We start from the raw sequence: 24,182 nt of genomic DNA, 5'->3' as shown, positions 1-24,182 counted from the left end.
GGGCCCTTAGTTCCCGAAGTGACAGTGGCAAAAACCCTGTCGGCAATTCAACAACAAGAGGTCAAGGAGTTTCTGATTAGAAATAGGGTGCTGTTCTCTGACGTACCTGGGAAAACCTCGGTCATTAAACATGACATAATCACTGACCCAGGGGTCAAAGTTAATCTAAAGCCCTATAGATTACCAGAAGCACAAAGAGAATCGGTGTCGAAAGAAATTAAAAATATGCTAGAGTTAGGGGTTATTGAAGAATCACATAGTGAATGGTCAAGTCCCATTGTGTTGATTCCAAAGCCCGACGGGAGTGTGCGTTTCTGCAATGACTTCCGAAAGTTGAACAGTGTTTCAAAATTCGATGCCTACCCGATGCCAAGAGTGGATGAACTGATTGAGAGACTAGGGACGGCAAGGTATTTAACCACTCTTGACCTAACCAAAGGGTATTGGCAAGTACCGTTAACCGAGAGCGCCAAACAAAAGACAGCTTTTTCAGCGCCAGAGGGCTTGTTTCAGTACAAGATGTTGCCCTTCGGGCTACATGGGGCACCTGCTACCTTCCAAAGAATGATGGAAAGGATTCTAAGGCCCCATAGACGGTATGCGGCTGCTTATCTGGATGACGTGGTCATTCATAGTCCTGATTGTCAGTCTCACTTACCCAGGGTACAAGCAGTGTTGGACTCCATTTATAAGGCAGGTTTGACAGCCAACCCAAAAAAGTGTTGTCTAGGCATGGAGGAAGTAAAATATCTGGGATACACCATTGGCAGAGGCCTGATAAAGCCTCAGCTCAATAAGGTTGATGCCATACAAAACTGGCCACGGCCTCTGAATAAGAAGCAGGTGAGAGCCTTCTTGGGAATTACGGGGTACTACAGGAGGTTTATACCCAACTTTGCCACCATGGCAATCCCACTGACTGACCTGGCCAAAGGCAAACAAAAAGTCATGGTAGAATGGAGTCCTGAGGCAGAGAAAGCTTTTCAGGAGTTGAAAGTAGCATTGTGTTCCCAACCAGTCCTGATGACTCCTAATTTTGAAAGGGAATTCATAGTACAAACCGATGCATCAGAAGTAGGTATAGGAGCGGTCCTGTCCCAGAACAAGGAGGGTGAGGAACACCCTATTTTCTATCTAAGTAGAAAGTTGAATGTATATGAGAGAAACTATGCCACAGTGGAGAAGGAGGCGTTGGCCATAAAGTGGGCATTAGCGGCTCTCAGGTACTACTTGGTTGGAAGAAAGTTCAAATTGATCACTGACCATGCCCCTTTGAAGGACAGTAATGCGAGAATTACGAGATGGTTCTTGGCGTTACAAACTTTTAAATTTGCAGTGGAACACAGGCCAGGAAGCCAGCTGGCCAATGCAGACACGTTGTCACGCGTTCATTGTTTGGGGGCTTCAGTTGTTCCACCCCACAGGTCGAAACAAAGGGGGGGGATATGTGATAGGATCACTGGTAAAGTGGTTTGTGGCAGGTACATTTGTCCCAGATTCCTGTCTTATGTGTTCTAAACCCCCAGGAGAAAGTCTGCAGTGTAGCAGGCTTGAGTCTCGGCTTTTTGAAAAGCCGGTTTGGGACCTGGGGGTTGTGGGTGAGAGGAGAGGGAGGGCTCCACTCACGGCCACTCCAGGTTTTGGTTCTCGCAGCCTGGTAACAGGCTTGTTAGGGTTTCCATCTGAGAGTGGCCAATATAAGCCTAGTGTGTTTAGGGCTGAGTGTCTCACCTGGGAGAGCAGGCAGGGAGTTTGCTCAGAGACACTTGAAAAACCCATTTGTAAGTACTGTGCTGTGCTTTGTTGCTGGCGAGGGCATTAGGCCCTGCCAGGTTCTTGTAGTGAGGGAAGTCACTTGTGAAGTTAGTGCCCCGACAGGGCTAGGACTTATGGTTTGTTTTCTTTATGTTTTTCTGACATTGTACAATAAAGACTGGCGCTGACCAGCTTGTACTCGAATCCAGTCTGGCGTACTGTTTCCCAGCTGCTGTGTGTGTAAGGAAGGAGTCCTCTACCCAGGAGAGGGACCCCCTAACCTGACTGTGTCACAATATATATATATATATATATATATATATATATACAGATATACACAGGCACTTGTGGTTGGATAATCTATTTATCTTATTTTATGTGGACTTTTGGTGTACCGTGCTGCTGTCTTCTCTTCCATTTTGGATAACCTGCATTGAGGCATCTGTCAAGATATCGACAAGAACCCGCTGTTTACATATATTTTATATATATATATATATATATATATATATAAATTCACTACATTCATGTATTACATTTTATAATCCACTGTACATTACTGCAATTTTATTGTTACTCCTAAATGTAATAATCTGAAAAAGATTAATTGCAAACTCTTTTACGAGTATTTTGGTTTAGTTTGACTCGCTTTTAAAGAAGACCAATCAGTTTTTTCAGTAATACTATATTATAGTTTTTGTAGTACATTTATAGAATATTGTTTCCCAAGTGCATTTGCATTTAGAATAAAACTGCTGTTCCTTGCATGCTCCGCTCTCTGTTGTATCTTTCAGAAGTTAGTTATTTACCAAATCTTTTCTTAGCAGTGGATGCCACATCCCTAGGACATGAGTACTTCTGTGACTGTTTTAGCAATAACCTGCATGTGCTACAGACCATCTCTGGAAGAGGAATGTAATATAGGCAAGAGAGGGGACAAAATGTAAAGAATAGAGTTTTGTTTCATCTGACTGTGAACACAATTGATTAAACTAAAGCTGCAGAATATATATTTAAATGCGTACATGCTATAGTGTGGCTGAATACGTGACAGGTGCTCTCTAATTTCATCCTATTACATTTATAGCCTGTAACTGAATTCTTGTAAAAACATGCGATTATAAATGGGCATAATTATATCCAATAAACATAAACAATATATTTAAATAAAAATCATACCAACTGTCTACCAGCGTACAATAGCAGATCTTTAGCCGCATTTTGTTTTCCAGATTACTTTAATAGTCATTTGTTGTTTCTTTGCCCATATGTTTTTCTGTTTTGATCAGTATTACCAGCAATTGATAATCATAATTAATATATGTTAATTAACATCTCATTTAATACAGAACTCATCAAAGTCTTCACAGGCGCCCTCACCATGGGGAGGCAATGGCAAGTAAGTGTTTCTTTTTTTCTTTCTAAGTGTCCTTTATAAAAAATGATTTATAACTATGTAAAATACAACATGGCCAAGAAATGAAGGTCATATTTCAGGTCATCGATGAATATATCTGTAAGTCAAAGTCAAGAATTAGCTGCCCAAAATGTCTAAAAAGTTAATGCAGGTGGGTTTAGAATTCTTTATCAATTTGGTCCTTAAACCAAATGATAGTCATAAAAGTGCTGTTAATTAGATAGCAAGTACTGTGTCATTTCAGAAAGTCAAAGTAAAGTTAACCTCCATAGCAGTGATTTTTTGGCGATTGGTCTCATAATGAAAGACCAATGAATAATTTATTGATGTTCAGTGCTGTGAAATTGCATAGAACTCATATCAGTGGTGAAAATGAGAAAGCACTTAATCAGGCAGTTATCAAAGTAATCAATCCTTCTTTTAATGGTAATATACCTACACCTGAAAATAATGTAGAAAATTAATAAATTAATTAATAAACTGTGGTTATGTGCCAAATGACTGATGATGATGAAGGGATACAATTTCAACTGGCCTCGTGTGGTGCAATATATATATGTGAGAGCCCTTAGATTCACTAATGTACTCTTCATTAAGTGAAGTGCATACGAACAGACATCCCCTTATTGTAGAGACATTTAGTGGCCTCTAAGTTACATACCTTCTTTAAACCCTTAAGCTCTACAATGATTGCGGAGGTCAAATTTCTATGTATCCATGCCGGCAGACTGCCATGTAATCCAATGTCGTAATAAATGTTTATGACAAGAGGACCTAGTACTCTATTCAGAGCAGTAACTAGACTTTTTGGTGCCCTGTGCCAGAGAGAGCATTGGCGCCCCCCCCCCCATCTTTTAAATAGGAACATAAGGTAGTGGACCTAAAAAGGGCCATGGCCTCATGGGGAAGGGCCAGGGAAGAGATAGGGGAGGCCAGGAGATGCTGGGGATAAAAGAGGAGGAATTTACAAGTGGGAATGATAATAAAGAGGAAAATTGACAGGCTCAAACAGCACCCCCTGTTCTGCGGTGCCCTGTGCCAAGGCACTGGTCGAACGACCCTAGTTACGGCCCTGACTCCATTAGTACTTCATATCTACAAAGTGCTTCCCCAGAATCCAAACATTTGCTATTAAGAATTATCAGTGTTACAAAATGTTTTTGGTGTTTCTTTTATTACACAATTACAAGTATTATGGATTTTTAGATTCATGAACATGCAGAATTCTGAAGCCAATAATTACATTTGACTAATCTAAACTGCACAGTATTTGGTTCCAAATCCTTTCCATGAAGTTCTTTGATATTATTTGCTGACACTGCCTCCATGGTTGTAGGATTGCCGGCTGAATTCTCAAAAGGAAAACCCCCTTAATTTTGACAATAATCAGCCATACTTTGAGTGCTGGAAATTTCAATACTGTGACTCTGGACTGTGACTCAGGCTGCCCCATGACTGCACTTGAGAGACAAATCACCATGGAATGTGTAGTTTTAAGTCACAAGCAGTGGAGTAACTTGGGTTGATGGTGCTTAGAGCAAATGTTAAAATATGATGTTGTTGAAAATTGTCTGAATTTTTATATTAGGCAACAAAATAAACACACACAAGGTCACATACACACACACTGTTGTGGAACGAAGTTCAACACAATTTCACATGGACCGAAATAAGTGCAGATGGTGGACATCATCTAAACATGACATCACAGGAATATACAGCCTTCTCTTACGCATTCCTTCAGCCAAGCACCTCTAAAAACCTTTCAAATGCTCCCAGGACCTCAGTACCTACACCTTATCTGTGCCTCAATTTTATTTCCATTCCTCCTTTTGCTGACACATGATGGAAACCTGTTTACTTGAAACCAGTGCTGTAACTAGAGGTATGCCAGTGCACAGAGGGCCTGATTCAGACCCGCTCGTGAGCACTGAGCGCTCGCAAGCGGGTCGATGTTGGCCCAGTGCGCATGCACACGACGGAGCCGGCTCCGTCGTGCGCATGCACGAGACCCAGATAGCGACGGGCAAACCGTCGCTCCGAGTCTCGTACCAAAGGTGGTGTGCTGTCGATGTTGAGTGACAGCACGCCCCCTTTGGTGGGCGTGCCAGAGGCGTGGCTGCCCACATGGAGGCATTCCCATGGGAACGCCTACCGTCTGGGGCCGGCCCCACTGAAATCACAAGTGATGTCAGTGGGAGTGCTTTCGGCTCTGTTTGAGCCGAAAGCACTCTAGGGCTTGCGGAAACGAGACCCTGCCACAAGGGTCTCGTCGCAAGCCCGATGGTCGTGATGGTCTTGACCATCGTGACCATCTTCCTGGCCGCTCGCTATAGCTGTGGGTGGTCACTCACAGCTATACGTGCGGGCAGGAGGCCGCTCTAAAAATCAGGAAGTACGGCCCTGATGCAGAGCGAGCGCTCTGTCAGAGCATCCGGCTCTGAATCAGGGCCAGAGTGCAGTGCCCTGTGCTGTCCAAAGTCCCCTTTAACTGGCTAGCAGGTTGACTAGAACAGCACCCACAGACAGGCACCTTTTAGCTCCAACAGCCACCTAGGATGCTGCGGTCAGAGCTGTAATACTGGGATTGTCAGCCCCGCCTCTCCACATGATGTCATGCTCTCAGGGGGGGCGTGGCTGGCAGAGGGCGCACAAAAGCCTTGTTTAAAATGACTCACTTCCTCCAACCTTTTCCTTCTAAACAAACTGTCAGCCGATGCTATTGCACTTTTCTGCAGCACACCATTATCTGGCTCTACAATTACACATACCTACTGTACATGTTGTTATGTAATATGTTATTGTCATAAATGAGAAGAAGGAATTTTTTTTTAACCATAAAAATGGTGCCACCAAAAAGTTGGCACCCAGGACATGTGCCCCGCTTACTCTGGTCAGGAAATTCCGACATCTATACGGGCACTTATAATGTGACTGCAATGTTTTGAAAAACAAACAAACTATTAAAAAAAATTATTTAAAAAACACTATAAAATATGAAATTCAGATATGGAACAATGTTTTTAAGATGCAAAACAAAGCATAAAATTAATAAAAGTCTTACTAAGTCACTTTGCAATGAGTTTCGCTGAGGTGTCTGCTTCATCAGGCAGTGGGTGTAAGACTGACAATGATGTCCTTATATAGGCAAAAAACAAATTCCTAACACAATGTATTATGCTTTTATCTGAAACTGTGAAGCAAATTATTTGTGTCAATAATAAATGACACCAGGACACTGTACCGATATGTTTCTTGATATACATTGTGATCAAAACCATTAACAATTTGAACAATGTTTATACCAAATGAACATTCTCTTATTCTATTATATGTAGTTCATTATTGCGCAAAGAATAGTTTACCATTGGATATTTTATTTTATTTAAATTAGATATGTGCAGGCTCGGATTAGTTTGGTATTTTCTGCCAAATTCAGATTTTTCCCACCAAAATTTGGGTCTCAGAAAGAGGCAAAATGTCATCTTTCATGGACAAACATCATCTTTCATAGACAAAAGTCCATGAAAGATGATGTTTGTCCATGAAAGATGACGTTTTGCCTCTTTCTGAGACCCAATTTTTGGCGGTAAAAATCAGAATTTGGTGGGAAAATCCAAACTAATTTGAGCCTGCACATATCTAATTTAAATATTGGGAATTGTTGACCTTTTATACAACTGTCAGTGTCAGAGAAGAAAATTCTCATTCTACAGTATATCCGTGCAATAAAACACACTTCCTTTTGAGGTTTTCCTCCTGTAATAACCCAGTAAATCCACAGCCACAGAAATTTGTTGTGTTGGAACCTCACACATAGAATCTTCCAAATAATTTACCCTTCTCATCTTCCAGAGCAAAGAAAAGAGCAATGCAGAGTGCAGCAGTGTAGTAGCACTGGCACAATGGTGCACATTTAGGGAAATACTTCTACATTCCTTGCATCAATGCCCACAATGCAATAAAATTAAGATAAATTGATATAATTAACAAAGCGATTCATAGCATAGTTTCAGGACATAAAATGTCTCATGCATTTGGCTGAACCATAGATTAGAAATGGCTGAAACAATTATGTATCAGTAAGTGACATATAGAGAGTATACCGGCTTTCTTCAGGGAGCTAAATTATCAAGTATAATTCAGAAGCAGTTTGTAGAGCTCTGACATCCTACTGTCTGTGTGTGTAAGAGAGTGCCTGTTAATATCCAGCAGCTTTTTGTCACCAGGAGATTGCTAATCTCCTCGTCTAGAATTAAATGCACCTCTGTAATCAGCATTAGTTCTGCACCAAACACATGCCTTTAAAAATTTCTAAACAGTATGTAAGGATTCATCTGTAATTACCGGCAATTTCCCATTCCATTTCCGAAGGAATTGTATAGAAATGTTTGTAATTCTTCCTTGCTTTCTGCAGACAATAACACGTGGCGGGGGTCTTTTATGAATTGCACTTTGACTATGGTGTGGACTGTGTTTGTAGAAAATTGCCATTGTGGTTTTCCCAAATGCTAAAATAATAGGCTTTGTATTATCTGTTGATTTTTTTTTCCTGGCTACCAGTAGTACTGACAGAATTTGGCAGCAGGTAGAAATTCATTATAACTATGTGATGCCAGTGGTCTTTCACTCTTTCTCTTTAAACATGGAAAAAGCAGAATAGGGTAAAATAAATAAGCTCTTAGATGGATGATAAGTTTTTTATTTCACCTTTAGGTACTGTGATTAGAAATAAAAGGAAAACCTTTTAGCATTGTGAATCATCTCTATACAATTGTGGAATCTGAACAGAAAACAACAGTCTTTTTTTTCTTATTATTGAAAAGAGACGCCTTGCTGAATTATATACAGTAATGCATGTTTGTTTTGGCTTTCTTTTTTTTTAAGTTTTAAAAGATATATTTATTTTCTTCATTATTATGTGTCTATTTGACTACTCGCTTGGACATTGTCTGGATGTACGATACATAAATGTAGGTACGAGAAAAGACTTCTAAAAGCATTTAATTGGTGAGAATTGAAAATGCTATTTTTTGAATCCATTATTTGTAGTTTTAACTTTAATTTGACAACTTTTACTGTCATCATTACAGAGAAGTGTTGGCTGGGGCAATTGTTCCAGTGGCCATTCTTATTTTTACAGTACTGGTGTATATGGGTTTCTGTAGGGCTGCCCATTATCTGCCAAGCATTGTGCATTCCCAGTATATGTGCTTATTTGGCTGTTTGCTCACTGTCACAGGCACATGTGGCAGTTTTCAGTGTGAGAATATGGAAGAAAAAGGCATAGCCACAATTAGGCTGCCAGGTGATACAGGTGCAAGCCATTATGGCTACTACCTCCTGCAATAGGGGTATCCGGATAGAAGATTGACATTGTAAAGGTCGAAACAATATGGTCAATAGGGACAAAAGATTGACAAATATAAAAGGTTGACTGACAAAAGGTCAACAGTGCAGAAGGGTAACAGGGTTAAAAGGTTGACAGGTTTAAATGGTCAAAGCAAAAATTATTGATGCATGTTTTTATGGTTTTTCAACATTTTAAGGTTATGGGTTAGGGTGAGGTTTAGGCACTTGGAGGAGGGTTAGGGTTAGGCACTAAGGGGAAGGTTAGGGTTAGGCTATGGTTAGGTTTAGGCACTAGGGAAAGGGCTAGGACTAGGCACAAGGGGGAGGGTTAGGGTTATGCTAGATTTGGGTTTAGGCACTGGGGGGGTTATGGTTAGGCACCAAGGGGAGGGTTAGGGTTATAAAACAAAAGCAATCTGCACATGGGATGGCGCTGGATATATAAAATTATGTCCAAAAGAGAACTACTTAATACTCTTTTTCCCCTTTTCCCCTTTGGTTGTATATTAGATACACTTCCTTGTGGGTGTTCAAAATCTTTGGTGATCCTCCATAGTGTATAAACCGGAAAAACACAAGAAAAAACAGATACAAGGTCCTTTAAGTTGTAATTCTTAACAGGATGATTTCCCAATTTACTGGAAAACAATCCTATACACGTATATGTAGATTGCGTACCCCAACTCACAGGCAGGTGGGGAAAATCTTATCTAGGTATCTTTATCTTCCCTCCTTGTTACGTCCCCTGGTATATAAATCACAACAACTGGAGGTGGTATACAGAGGCAAACACGTACCTTACTTACAGGCAGGGAACATTCAAGAAGCTCATCAAGGTTTCTTTGATAGGTCTACAAAAATCCTCTTGTATCAAAATGAAGAGCTTAGTCCTCCCCTTAGTAACTCTTGTTCTCCAGTTCCATCTGTACCTTCCTCACTGCAGACCACAAGTTCTCAAACTATGTCCCCAGGTCCCCAAACAGTGCATATTTTCCAGGTCTCCTAACAAAATCACAAAAGACTTGTTAAGAATTACAAGTTACAGGACCTTGTATCTGTTTTTTCTTGTGTTTTTTCGGTTTATACAATATGGAGGATCTCCGAGGATTTTGAACACCCACAAGGAAGTGTATCTAATATCAAACCAAAGTGGAGAAGGAGAAAAAGAGGATTAAGTAGTTCTCTTTTGGACATTATATTTATTCTTTGAGATTTTGATATCCAGTGCCATCCCATGTGCAGATTGCTTTTGTTTTATCCTGTAGTTTGAGTAGGGTGATACTCGGATTCTGTACAATAGGTAGGCTGCAGGTTTTGCGCACCCCCTCCTGACACCATTTTTAGTATCAATCGAGGGTTAGGGTTAGGCTAGAGTTAGGTTTAGGCACTAGTGGGAGGGCTAGGGCTAGGCACCGGGGGAGGGTTAGGGTTAGGCACAAGGGAGAGGGTTAGGATTAGGGTTAAATTACAAAAAAAATGTATCAACCTTTTGTCAGTTGACCTTTTGTACCTGTCAACCTTTTGTCCCCGTTGACGTATTGCATGTCGACCATCTGACATTGACCTATTGACTGTCGACCTTTACATTGTCGATCTTTATACAATGCAACTCAATAGGCTATTGTTGTTAGCATGTTTGGTGTTTCCCCACCATAGGCCACTTTCTCGTGCTTGCCCCAGGACAAAAGGTGTCTGCTATCACGTGAATATATACATTACAGTGTGCCTGCAGGAAAGATAATGTAGATGTGACATTACTCCAATGTTTGGGATTGTCATTAAGTATGAAATGTGTGAGTTATGTGCAATAAAAGGAAATTGTAGAAGTAGTTTTGGCCAGGTTACTGCTATCTCGTCATGTGCATACAGGCTTGTGCCTAATTCAGTCAACTTTTTGCAAGTCAAGGTTAGTGTAGGTAATATTGTTTAAATATAACATTTCTACTTCCCATGCATTTGTTGATAGACAAATACAAACACTAACATATACTAAAAATTGGACTTTATTTCAGGAATACAGAAACCCCTTCTCCAATGTCACTGAGTCCATCGCCAGCGAGTTCTGTTGGGAATAGTAGCTCAGTGCCAGGTTCCTCTTCCACAGGCACAGTATCTATCCCTCAGCGCATACACCATATGGCTGCCAGTCACGTGAATATCACCAACAACGTTTTGCGTAGTTATGAACACTGGGACATGGCTGAAAAACTTACAAGAGAAAATAAAGGTATGTACCTGATAATGTAATAGGCCAGTAGCTTTTGCTTATGAGAATAATCAAATTATAATTATGTTCTTTAGTGCCAGGTAGCTAAAAACATCAGCAAACTTATTAGGGAAACTGAAGTACCTGAGAGAGTCTGAAAGCTGAAACTATACACTATGGGGTCAGATCAATTTCCCCTTGAGTAAGTGCCCCACATATGGGTTCGATCCACAATTCCAACATTCATTCCTTAAATGAATGACATATGACAGAAAAATCTGTAAACGAGTTTACTTCTAATTAACATAGAAAACAACAGCAGTTCTCGCTGCAATTCTTTCACACCGATATCTACACCATTACATTTTTATCCATTTGATATAACTTCCAAAATTGAATACAAGAATGCTAATTCTGAGATGGTTTGTCCAGAGACTCCAGATGGACAGTTACTTGCTGATATTAGCTTTCTTCCCAACTCAGAATCATGCCAAAAGTCTCACAATAGTCAGAATTTATATGTGGTAAACACGAGTCGAAGAAATATTGAAGCATTGTATTGGTTTATTTTCCAAATGTTGGGTTGTAAAACCTGACACTTCTGTTCTTTTTATACCTGATATTTAAAAGGGCAGTGCTTTTATTAGCCGTTTCTAGCTAGTAAAAGCACTGCCCTTTTAAATATCGGGCATAAACACAAAAAGAAGTGTCAGGTTTTACAACCCAACACTTTGTAAATAAACCCCCTGGTGTCTCTGCTTGTGTCTATTCATGTAATCATACCTGCATCTATCAGTCTGTCTGTCCATCGGGATAAAGAGCAGGCAGCAAAAACATAAAATGTGTTTCTTATTTGAATACCTCTACCCTTACTTCTTAGCTGTAGGTACATATTGGTTAATTTTCTCTGCTGTCTCTTTGATGTAACCTGAGTTCCCCACATTGTGATGATTTTGCTAATCCCACTTGATGTGTTCTCATGATTATAAACACTACCCACCTGTAGCTTCTAGTATGTTAGGGATATTCATTAAAAGCCAATTCACTTAGTTATCCTCTTAAAATGAACTCCTTAGCACTCCTTAGTGGTTCTAGCTCAAAAACATGTTTTGCATAGTCATTGAGCATTATTAAACTTACATTTTGTTAGCAAATTTGTAATTCTATAATGTTTAAATATTGTGAAGTGTAACATATATGAATATTACAATTGTAAAAATTTCAGTTAGAGTTGATGCAAGTTTAATTCAATATACTGTTGAGTATTATGGGAAATATAGTTTAATGTCATCTGAATTATCAAATATGAATCTAGTTTTATATTTCTATAGTATTAATTGTACTCAGTACTAATGCATCATACAGAACATCCTGAGCAGTTGCACAGGTAACACCCAAGAGCAACAAGTCAGGTATTCTGACCATTGAATACATGGATCCTACATGTGTAAGTTAATAGAGTGAGAAAAAGTTTGGATACTAGTGCCCTGGCTCACATATAGACAAGAACCTCCATTTTACAGTCTGTAAGGCATAATGTGAATAAGAGGCACTACTGTTTGGCAAAATGTGTATAAGGGGCACTCTTGTGTGGCATAATGTGAATAAGGGATGCTACTATGTGGCATAATGTGAATAAGGGGCACTACTATGTGGCATCTTGTGAATAAGGGGAACTACTATGTGGCCTAATGTGAATAAGGGGCACTACTGTATGGTATAACATGAATTGTGGGCACTATTGTTCCTGCATAATGTGAATAAGTGGTACTACTGTGTGGTGTAATGTAAATAAAGGGCTCTACTGTGTGACATAATGTGAATAAGGGGCACTACTGTGTGGCATACCATGAATTGTGGGCACTACTGTGTGGCATAATGTGAATAAGGGGCACTACTATGTGGCATACTGTAAATAAGGGACACTACTGTGTGGCATAATTTTAATTGTGGGCCCAATTGTGTGGCATAACGTGAATTGCGGGCACTATTGTGTGGCATAACATGAATTGTGGGCTCTACTGCGGGGTGTAATGTGAATAAGGGACACTACTGTGTGGCATAGGAATTTTGGGCATTATGTGTAGCATAATGTGAATTGGGGGACATTATATTACAGTACATATATAGTAACATTGATTATATTAATGTTTTTTACTGATGTGTATATATAACTGTATACATTAGATTTGACAATACTTTCAACAAATTGGCCTTCAAAATAAAAATGTGCCCTCCTCAGTGGTCAGCTTATTCAAAAAATTCAAGAGTGAACATTATATGTATAATGTCAGAGTAATTGCCCAATATATCTCCTTATAATACATTAAGTCTTGCTAAAACTTAACTAATCAGGAAAAGTTTAAACTGATTTGGACATATTTACATTTGAAGGTTGGCAAGCAGGGCTGCCATCAGAAATTGTGGGACCCGGTACTGACAAAATAGGCAGGTCCCCCGGGGTATAGGGCAGACTTTGGTGGAGCTTTGGAGCTACTTCGGCGGTGGTGCATCAATTGGTGCATAAACCAGAGATGCTAGACATGGTGGGGGGGGGTAAAGGGCAGGGAAGGATGGACATTACTGGGGAACACAGGGCAGGGAAGGATGGACATTACTGGGGAACACAGGGCAGGGAAGGATGGACAAGTGGGGGCACTGGGTTGGCAAGAGTGAACTGGAGCAGGGAAGACAGGCTAGTTGGCTGGACTAGGAGAGGGTAGGGGCACAGGGAAGGCTGGCTGGATTGAGGGAGGGGCAGGGAAGGTAGGCTGGCTAAACTAGAGGGCTGGCTGGACTGGGGTGCAGTGGGCAGGGAAGGAAGGCTGGCTGGACTGGGGAGGAGGCTTAGGGATGGCTGGCTAGACAGGGGGAGGGGCAGAGAAAGTAGGCAGGCAGGCTGGTTGGAATGGGGGTTGGGCAGGGAAGGCAGGCTGGCTGGAATGGGGATGGGCGAGCTGACAGGGAAGGCTGGCTGGCTGGAATGGGGGGTGCAGGGAAGTCTGGCTAGACTGGCAGGACAGTGCAGAGAAGGCAGGATGGATGGCTGGACTAGGGGGTGTTGCAGGCTGGCTGGACTAGGGGGCAGTGCAGGGAAGGCAGAATGGCTGGCTGGACTAGGGGATGGGCAGGCTGGCTGGACTAAGGGGGCAATGCAGGTATGGCTGGCTGGACTCGCAGGGGGCACAAGGCAGGAACAACCTATATGTTCTTTTCATGGCACTTCCTGTCCTGAGAGAGATGGGCGAAGCATGCACTGGGTGGCAGACAGGCAGAGAGACCATCAGTGTGCTGCTGCGGCATGTGAACTATGGAGCTGGCCGTGAGCCAATCATAGCTCGGAGAACGGCAGCCAATTAGAGCAGCTGCTTCTGATTGCCTTCCGTTCCGCGAGCTGTAATTGGAGCCGGCCGCGAGCCAATCACAGCTCGCAGAACAGCAGCCAATCAGGAGAGGCTGCTCTGATTGCTTGCCGTTCTGCGAGCTATGATTGGCTCACGGCCAGCTCCAGTGTTTACGTGACACTCTGCCACAGCGCTGATGACTTTCCTTGCCGCTGCCACCCAGGCCCCCTCTCTCTCCGGGCCCGGGACTGGAGGCCCGGCAGCCCCTCCCTGATGGCGGCCCTGTTGGCAAGATTAGCACAAATGTACCATAGGTTTATCAATATTTTGCAGGAGATTTATGATGTAATTTCCTATGCAATTTGAATTTCACTCCCAATCATATTATTATTTTGGTTTTTAGTTTCTAACAACTTACATAAATATACAAACTAGCTTAATTTAAAATTGCATCTTATTAATGATATAATTATAGGCATTATGCGCAAACCCAATGTAAACCTACAAGCATTTCCACAGTAGGGTGTTTTGATGTAAAAATGAAATATTATGAATCTAGCAATTAGCACAGTGTGTTATAATGCTAAATATCTAGATTGAAATTAATTAAAATATGATATTAGAGCACACAAGGTGAAAATTTTAGTTTCTGTGTTAAATCCTATTTAGTAGTGTGAGTGATTATTCAAAAGCATATTCAATAAAAAAACATAATAAGATTAGTTGATGGATTTGTAAATAAAACAAAACATATAAAATGAATAACTAAAATATAGCTTTGCTTTTCTAAAATCCTACACAGATTTGAATCATCAATTCAGACTGCCAGGATGTTCACAGTCTATTATCATAACAGTATCTCCACATCATTTGATTTATAATCGAATCATACTGGATTTGATAGATGAGGCCAGAAAAACCTGTTAATTGATGACCACTTATGTCTTTTAGGGGTATTCAATATGGGAGCGAAAACATCGTTTTTGCGTTAATATCGCACCTATGACGTCATTATCGCAGGTTTTACTTTTACACCGTATTCAATTTCAAAGACTTATCGCAGGGTCGAAAAGTCTTTGATAAAAAACGGGGATAACTTTTCACCATTGAATAGGTGTCGAAAAAAAGTGCAGAATTGGGGTTTAGGGGTGCAGGCTTAAAAAAAATATCCTGCACCCCTGGGAATGACATTTAAAAAAGAACTGTGTCAAAAAAAGTTTTAAAAAAAAAATAGGGACACCGCAAAAAATGAATTTAAAAAATGGGATGAAAAAAAAAATGGGAAAAAATTGTTTAACAATAGGGAAATAGGTTCAGGGCTATTCTGCAAGTATGCGGCAGGTGTTTTCCAGAATAGATTTATAGGGGCAGGTGCACAATTGCAGAATTTTTAAAAACTTACTTTAGGGACTTAAAAATATGTTAGTACCCATTTTCATGTACCCCAAATTTGATGGGACCACTTAAAAAAACGAAAGAAATAACCTAAGTGCTCTTCTGCATCACTTCTTCAATGTCGGGAAAAAACACCTGCTGCGGCTATTTAAATCCCCGACTTTCATTTAAAGGCTAAAACGGGGGTACCCATAGTGATCCCTCATGTTTTTACAACTTTAGGGGGGTCCTACAATTGTTTTAAGGAAAAATTCGTAAGTGTACGCAAATCCATCTTCGCAGGCTCCCGTTTTTGTTAATTTCATATTGAATACGGGGATAAGCGGGCGCGCGCCCGATACTTTAACGCAGGTAAAATCTCCGATATGAAACGTAAACTTCGACAGCGAAGTTTACGTTTCATATTGAATTCACCTCTTAGTGTGTGGCTGTACTGACTGTTAACATGGGCAGGTTGGGGAGCCTGTACTAATTACCTGGGCCCGGGGTTGTTGGAAGGGCCCGGGTCCAACATCCCCCCCCCCCTTCTCTTACCTGTCAGCAGTACAACAAATGCTGCTGTGCACTGGGCTGCAGTGGGAGACTGCTCACTGCTGGTGAGCTCCTCTGCCTGTGGGGGGGGGGAGTGATCACACTGATCTCGCCCCACCCTGGATGTGTGCCAGGCTGAGGGGCTCACAGCGCCACACTCACCAGCACGTGTCGCTTCGTGACTCCACAAATATGCTTTTTCTTTTCTAAGGGGGCGTGACCCTCGCAAACCATTTGTTTCTCCTGAATAGCTGCATATGTCTGATCTGGCCTTGTTTGTGTTACCATATCATACTTGCCTACTCTGCCGGAATTACCGGGAGGCTTCTGAAAATCATGTGGCGCTCCCAGCCACCCGCAAGAGAAGGCATGTCTCCTGCTCCTGGCATCACCCATGCAAACTCCGTTCCAGAGGGGGTACACACCGAAATTGTCTCTCTCTGCATCCAAATTCGTTCTGCGACCGCGGCCGGTGGCCATCGGGATGCATGCACAGCGCAACTCTGATGCATGTGCAGTACAAAAACATTGGACAGCTGTGCAAACATCACCACTGCGTCCACCTCTGAATTAGGACCATTATTACAATACAATGTATTTCTTGTAGCTAAAAGATGGTAAAATAACATTGCAGTTAAATTACATTAATATTGCCTCTTCTGCCTTAGTGCTACATATTATTATTATTATTATTATTATTATTATTATTATTATTATTATTATTATATGTGTTTTTCTTACAATTTGACTAGTGAACATTACTGTGATTGAGTTGAATTTGCCATACACATGGAAACAATAAAATAATAGGCAAAGTAACCATAAAATCATGAAAGCTCATAGGCTACAATGCAAGCTCCAGGGGCCAAGCTCCGGAATGCAAGCTCCAGAATGGGGGTTGCTACTGTTATCGGAAATGGGGGTACCACAGCAGATATCTTCATACATCCGGGGATTCTTATATTTTGCGGTTATCCCTAGAAAATGTAAATTTTTGGGGGAATTCCTGCAAAACAGGTTTAATAAATATGCCCCTTAGCGATGAATGCAGTGGGTGCAATAAACAGAGAATGGCAAAGTTATTTTCCCATATTCTGTAGTACATTTTATATAGACACACTGAAAAACCACTACACTACTTTTGTTTATTAGATCACATATTACAGGTAGAGGTACCATGCACATTTGCACATGTATTGGAAGCCGAGATAGTACTATATTTTCTGGGGGTAATCATTTACTTTATGGCCATGAAGTTTCCTATCTGCAAATCTTTTCAAGGACACTGCACAAAAACAAAGAGGCTTCAAGAGTAATGAAATACAGTCCAAGAGATATATGAAGGGTGAATAGGATTGACATGCCGGCGGCTGTTTAGCCGCCAGTTCAAATCCCGACAGTGTGAGCCCGACAGCAGGAAATCCCGACAGCAGCAGGTAAGTCATCTAACCCTCCCCTCTCCCCTCTAACCCTAACCCTCCCTTATGGGCGCCTAACCCTAAACTCCCGAGGTGGTGCCTAACCCTACTCTTACCCACAGGGGTGCCTAACCTTAACCCCCCTTACCGCTCCCTAAACCTAACCCTCCTGGGGGGTGCCTAATCCTAACCTCTCCCTAGGGGTGCCTAACCCTCCCCCCTAGGGATGCCTAACCCTAACCTTCCCCCCACAAAACCTAACGGTAATTATGCTAACTGCCCTAAACCTAACCCTCCCCCCTCCTTCCTGGATTCCAGCGTCAGGATTATGATAGGCGTCGGTATTTGGCAGCCTATCATAAATCCTTTGCCGGCATTCTGCAGTCGGGATTGTGACTGGCGACCGGTCACATAACTACATCCTATGAAGGGGATTGATATTAATATTAAATAGGCTGTAATAAAATAAGTTAAATATAGTTATGTAACTGTTACGCTATGATGATTTTCCCACATTGTAAATTAATATTAAGTATGAAATAAGACTATATAGCATTTAATAGTACAGTATGTAGAATAATGGCAAAAACTAAATAAGGGAGAAAGGAATTAATTACTGAAATGTAGGAAGTGGTGCAAACTGCTATATTCGTTGTCCACTGTTTTTTTTGCCAAAGGTTGTTTTTTTTATTTTGAATCACAGGTTGTGGCTTTCTCAGTGGTTTCTTTCACTATGTGAATAAGCAAACCCACAATTCTGTGAAAAGTTCACTTTTCAGACAGATCTCTCACATTTTAGCAACTGCACATGTGTCAGAGCCAAACACACCTATGTCTGTTCAGTTAAGAAGAGCAGTACACATCTCAGTTGCATCTCACATGCAGCTGAATTGGCGTAACTGGCAGGCAATGAGGCTTTTGCACATTAGGCTAAGTATTCTGAGGGTGTCTTGTGGTCGTGTTGGGGGAATTGCGGGGTATCAGAGTGGAGTATATGCAGAGATCAGTCTGATTTCACATGGATCTCTTGCATCGAGGATAGGCTGGTGCAAATCCATACTGATAGTAATGATGGCTACTATCACAAGCTAATGAATAGTGGTGGTGTGATCACATTGATTTGTGCAAGCAAAGATTGGCATTTGTTTCCAGACACACAATGTGGTCACATCTGTGGCCAACTAGTCTGCAACTCTAAATCTAAAGTACCCTCTCCATGAGTACTAAAGTTTATTTTCACATTAGGTACCTTTCCTTTTCTTTAAATACAAGTAAGAGAATTTCTTGGCTGTTGCACACTAAAATCTTGGCTGTATTGAATTTGAGTATTTTCTGGTGGACAGAACTATTAGAATTACTGTACCTATGTATTCCCGTGCACATACCTAGCCATTAGACTTACAGTACTTGTGTTCAATCCTAGCCATTAGACTTACAGTACTTGTGTATCCCTGTGTGCATTCCTAGCCATTAGACCTATATTACCTTTGTATTCTTGTACACATGCCTATCCATTTGACTTATAGTACCTGTGTTCCTATGTACATTTCTAGGCATTAGACCTACAGTTACTGGTGTATTCCTATGTACATTAATAGCCATTAGACCTATAGTGGGGATATGTTGAATATGCAGGTGGACAGGATCCCGGGTGTTGACCCTGGAATCCAAAAGCCCAGCATAATGCCAATGCCGCTATCCCAAAGACATCAGGATTACGACGTCCGGAATACCGACCACCGGCATCCCGAATTAAGAAGCTGCGGGTAAGTATTAGCTTATGCCGGGGATGGGGGGGTTAGGTTTAGGAGCCTCCCCGGGTGGGTTAAGGTTAGGAACCCCCCAGGAAGGGTTAGGGTATGGGAAGGGGAGGTTATGGGTATGCACCACTGGGAGGAGGTTAGGGTTAGGCACCCCCCAGGAGGGTTAAGTTTAGGGTGCGGGAAGGGGGGTTAGGGTTAGGCTCCACTGAGGGAGGTCAGGGTTAGCCACCCCCACAGAGGTTAGGGTTAGGCACCACCAAGGGAGGTTTAGGGGGGAGAGGGGAAGGGTTAGGGTTCTTACCAGGACCTGTTGGGATACTTCACCATTAGTATTCCAGCATAGGTATTTCATCTGCCGGGAATCCATTCACCTGCAAATTATACCCAACCCCTACAGTGCATGTGTATTCCTTTGCACATTCCTAGCTGTGAGGAATATAGCGATATGGCACATAGGACCTTCGCTAGATGCGGCTGCTTGCTCCCAGAGTATGCAAATTCCGCTAAGTGACGTCAAGGCAGCCGATCGCATGGCAAGGCATAATAATGCCCACTATGTCTTGGCGAGTGATCACTTTGTGTTAATAGACTCCCACAAGCCTATCTTTAGCTGCCCACTAGCGTACGTCATCCCCAGGAAGTATATACAACCACCGGTACATCGGGAATCATCGGATCAGACTGCAGTGCTTGTGGTTGACTGTACCCTACTACAAGCACTGCGAGCAGCCTGTGTAAAAATCAGCCAGGTGACGTGTACTCTGATGCTACCTGTTAATTATGTACGCCTCTGAAACGGCATTGAAACACTCAGGCATGCCTGCGTTCACAACTCCACTCCCCCGTTACTACTGCCCTGCCCCTGTTACCACCCACAAACGGCCTCTCCTGTCACTCACTCTGCTGGGCTGGCTTTGCTATACGAGCGAGCGCTACCCGATTGCTCAAAATATGCTTGCACAAATGCATAACATCGGCTGCGTACAAGCGAGCAGCTGCTTGCAAATGGGTCTGAATCAGGTCCATAGTGCGAATTATAGTTTCATGTCATAGCAGATTGGTAATTAAAAGCCATAGAATAACTGGTTTTCCAAATGTGAGGGCAGGAGAGCTGACTGTCCTTATTAGGTCATGTATCTTTTGAGTCCTGTTACAGGTTAATGAAAGGCAGGAAAGATAGAAAGCTAACCACTTGACGTGCAAATGAAACCTAGCTCTGGATGTTCCTGAAAGGGCCTATTTTCAAATTTCGGAGCCACAGCTTAATTGTTAAGTGTAACATATGACTCACATGATAATTATTATTTGAAGTGTACAAGGCAGGAACGCAGTTTGGTTAAAGTCGTGCGCAGGTAATGAAATTAAAAGGGACAGGCCATGTTCCCACTAGTCTGTTAACAAAGTCAGAAAATACTACACAGATTTGTCTAGTTTACAGCCCATCTGTGCGTCCATCCAATTATGGTACCATTATCACCAGGACATGTGGATTGCTCAGCCCTTTGTATTTGTATCTATAGGAAGCAAGCACCATAGGGGGTAAAGCAAATAATAACCAGGCTGACATTCAGGTGTGATGAGATATAGCAAGATCAAAAGAGCAGTCATATTTGGATGGTTTATGTGACAAATTGATGTATCAGCGATAGCTGGTAGCTGGAAAAAAACATATAACTGGACTCAATATCCAGGTTGTGTGCGATTCCCAGATCACTGAGACATATAGTTTTAAAGATATGAGATATCTCAAGAACACACCTTCACAAACCCATCCTATGTACACTTTTATAATAGATAAAATAAGGACCAGTAAGATGAACACACCATATTTTAGGTAATCCATCCGCAAGGGAAGTTATTAGGCTTATTCTGTTCTAAGTTTAAAGGGATTTAGAAGCTAGCTGGGAGGTTCCTGCCTCCCAAGTATCTAATGCTCCAATCAGAGATGACTGGTATGACATCACCTGAGGTGCAATGCTCTTCTGATAAAAGGGATTGAAGTCCTGGGTTCGGTGTTCAAACTGAGGGATCAATGTCGCTTTGAAGTTTAGCCTGCATTCTTTGCATGTCTTACCATTTCTTCTGGGCAGAACACTGTATGTTTTCTGTAAATTTCTACTTATACAATTTTTATTTTATATTGCTATACATGTATGTACCTTTGTAACCATTCTTTTCTCTGTAACATTCTTTTTAAGCGTGGTAATCCTATTTTGTAAATAAAGTATTCTTTATTAGTTTATTTCATGTATGCTCTGAAACCTCGTCTTTGAAGAGATTATTAGTCCACTAGGGTGATGCTACACCTATTTTTAAGTACGAGAAGCATAGGGTTGGTCTCAGCGAACTGTGTGGTTGTCTGGGCCGCTGAGTCTGCGCAATTATGGAGAGGTTAAGCAACAGATTAACTGATTGGGAATCTTGTTGCTGAGCCTGTGCAATTATTGGGACAACAGAGGACCGGTGGCCTCTTTAAACCGTTTCCATCGGTGGAATTACGGCTCTCTGTCTATCGCAGAGGTGCACCGCCCATGTCAGGGATACTGGGTACAGGTCCCTGACACTAGCCATTATATCTTTAGAACAGTACCTGTGTATTCCTGTGTACAGTATATTCCTAGCCATTATACTTATATACTGATGTGCCCAGTTACATGTTGGCTGATCGCGCCACAAATGTGTGCACGCTTCGCTGCTGCTGACGTGGGACTCCGGAGAAGTAAGTATTGAAGAAATGGTTGCACACCCTGCACCCATTATAGATACACCAGTGACTACAATACTGATGTATTGACCGATAGCATACAATATGTGTATTCCTATGTACATTCCAAGCCATTAGACCTATAGTACAGTTCCTATGTATTCCTGTGTACAGATCTAGCCATTAGACCTACAGTACTGATGTATTCCTCTGCACACTACTAGCAATTAGACCCACAGTACCTTTGTATTACCATGTGCATTCCCAAACATTAACTGACAGTCCCCTTATAATCCCAGCCATTAACCTACAGTACCCATATATTCCTGTGTACAAAAACGAATGCAAAAAAAGTAGCAAAATCCTACAACTCCAGTTTTCTATTTGTAATCAGTGCATCTTGTAATGAAAATAAAATACAGTTGTTGTACTTTAAAACAACTTGGGTAATAACGAAGAATGAATGCATTGTTTATACAAGCCCATCTGTTTTGCTATTCAAAACATTTATCACAAGTAGACAGAAAACCACTTATCTTTCACACACTATCCCGCCCCTTCATGCTCTAATTCACGTGTAAGAGAAAAACAGAACAACAATGAAATATCATCTAGACACTATTGACAAGACAATTAAAATGAAGGCAGCATGATTATACCAGAGTATAACCCATTTTAGATTATTTTTCCCCTTAACTGGTTGACTCCTTAAATATTTTTTTGTTAGTCAGTTATAGGACTCTTGTTGCCAACTTTGCCTAAAATGTTGTTGCGTACGATACTTTTAAACATTTATAGTAACATCCATATTTTTTCATAATAAAATTGTTTTGAGGTTGTGCTTAATATTTTTTTTGATACGACTGTTAAAAAGATTATCAGTCACATTATCAGGTTATTGAGATCGTTTCAAATGTAATCCTAAAATGTATTTAATTTAATGCATGTTTTTTATTCATTGAACATTTTTATTGTGTACAGGTCCATGTGTGATTTGCAGGTTTAAAACGTTTACCATGTGTCGCCTATTTCACATGACACCAAGAGTCCTTGATCTTTAACATGAGTGGTTGGCATAATGGAGTCAGTTCTTGAGGCTGACAAGTCTTAGTTCATTGCCAAATCAAACCAAAAATACAAGAGAGTTAACACCACTCATGATCATTGCTTAAGACCATTCTATAGCAGTATATGAATGGACAACATTATAAAATGTTGTGTTAAAATTACAACTATTTTGTTGTTACAGAGTTCTTTCAAGACCTCGACACAGTGATGGAGCCATTAACACAACACAGTACTATGACCGATCTGGTCCGCTACGTTCGACAAGGACTCAACTGGCTACGCGTTGAATCTCAATTATTGTAGTGTCTGCTTTACTTCATTGTACATTTCCATGCATTCTACCTCTACCAGCAGAAAGACAGTGGCTGGTGGATATCCACTCATTACCTTGACTTTAATTTTTTATATCCTGTCTGTTAGAAGTGGATTTTACCATTAGTGTAAATTCAGATCATACCATAGCATTAACCAATTCAGTCATTAATTTTCAAATCTTTAATATGCCTTTTTGTCTATTGGATCCATTCCTACGTGGTTGATGAAACGGTACATTTTTACAAGTATTGTTTTTAGTCTTCACTGCCTTTACTTAAGTACATGATGCACTTTGTGAAGATTTGGAACAAAAAAGTCTTAAGTACATGTGTTTTATGAAAACACTTTAATTGGAAAAATATTAGAAGTATTATTTTCTAGGAAGTGTTGTTGTTTTGGTTGGTATAAATTAAATTGATATTGTTTCATTATGGTACATCTATAAAATCTACAAATAATATATATTGAATACTGGGGGAAAACTAAAGATGAATCAGTGTTAAATCAGTGCCATTACATTTGATAAGAAAACTATCTAGAAATGTGATAATTTTTAAGCAATTATATTCCAGTAAATCCCACTGAACCAAAATTGACTGGAGCAAGTTTACATTATGAGGGGATTTCAAGTTTGTTTTTCAGGTTCCCATCCATTCTAGTATTGCAATCTGTTTTAAGGGTCCTTCTCAAAAGGTTATGACAATAGTAAAAACAAAAAAAAGTCTATAAGTAAATAAAATAAAATTATCAGAAAAAAAACAGGACTTATCTGTGAGTAATAATCATATTGATACGTATCAAATATTTGCAACTTTTTATCACACAAGCAAATGCCAGAGGAAATTAACTGGAGCATAGCAATGGCTTAATTGAAAACACAATTCCATTAGCATGAATAAAGTTACAATAATTCA

At 40.9% G+C, this 24,182-nt stretch overlaps 1 protein-coding gene across 1 annotated transcript in view; it reads left to right on the top strand.

Moving 5' to 3' along the window:
- AFF2 (ALF transcription elongation factor 2) overlaps positions 1–23,539 on the top strand; it is a 599,847-nt gene extending 576,308 nt beyond the window's left edge. Inside the window, exons 19-21 of the mRNA XM_088478852.1 lie at positions 3,105–3,154; positions 10,537–10,751; positions 23,135–23,539. Coding sequence (XP_088334978.1) covers positions 3,105–3,154; positions 10,537–10,751; positions 23,135–23,256 — 387 coding nt within the window. The 3' untranslated portion in view covers positions 23,257–23,539. The remainder of the gene's footprint in view (positions 1–3,104; positions 3,155–10,536; positions 10,752–23,134) is intronic.
- Positions 23,540–24,182: the final 643 nt, after the last annotated feature.

This window comes from Taudactylus pleione, unplaced genomic scaffold (assembly GCF_031769625.1).
Source record: "Taudactylus pleione unplaced genomic scaffold, aTauple2 ptg000222l, whole genome shotgun sequence".
Classification (NCBI taxonomy): domain Eukaryota; kingdom Metazoa; phylum Chordata; class Amphibia; order Anura; family Myobatrachidae; genus Taudactylus; species Taudactylus pleione.
The sequence above is the reverse complement of the archived record's forward strand: the minus strand, read 5'-3'. Positions and strand labels throughout refer to the sequence as shown.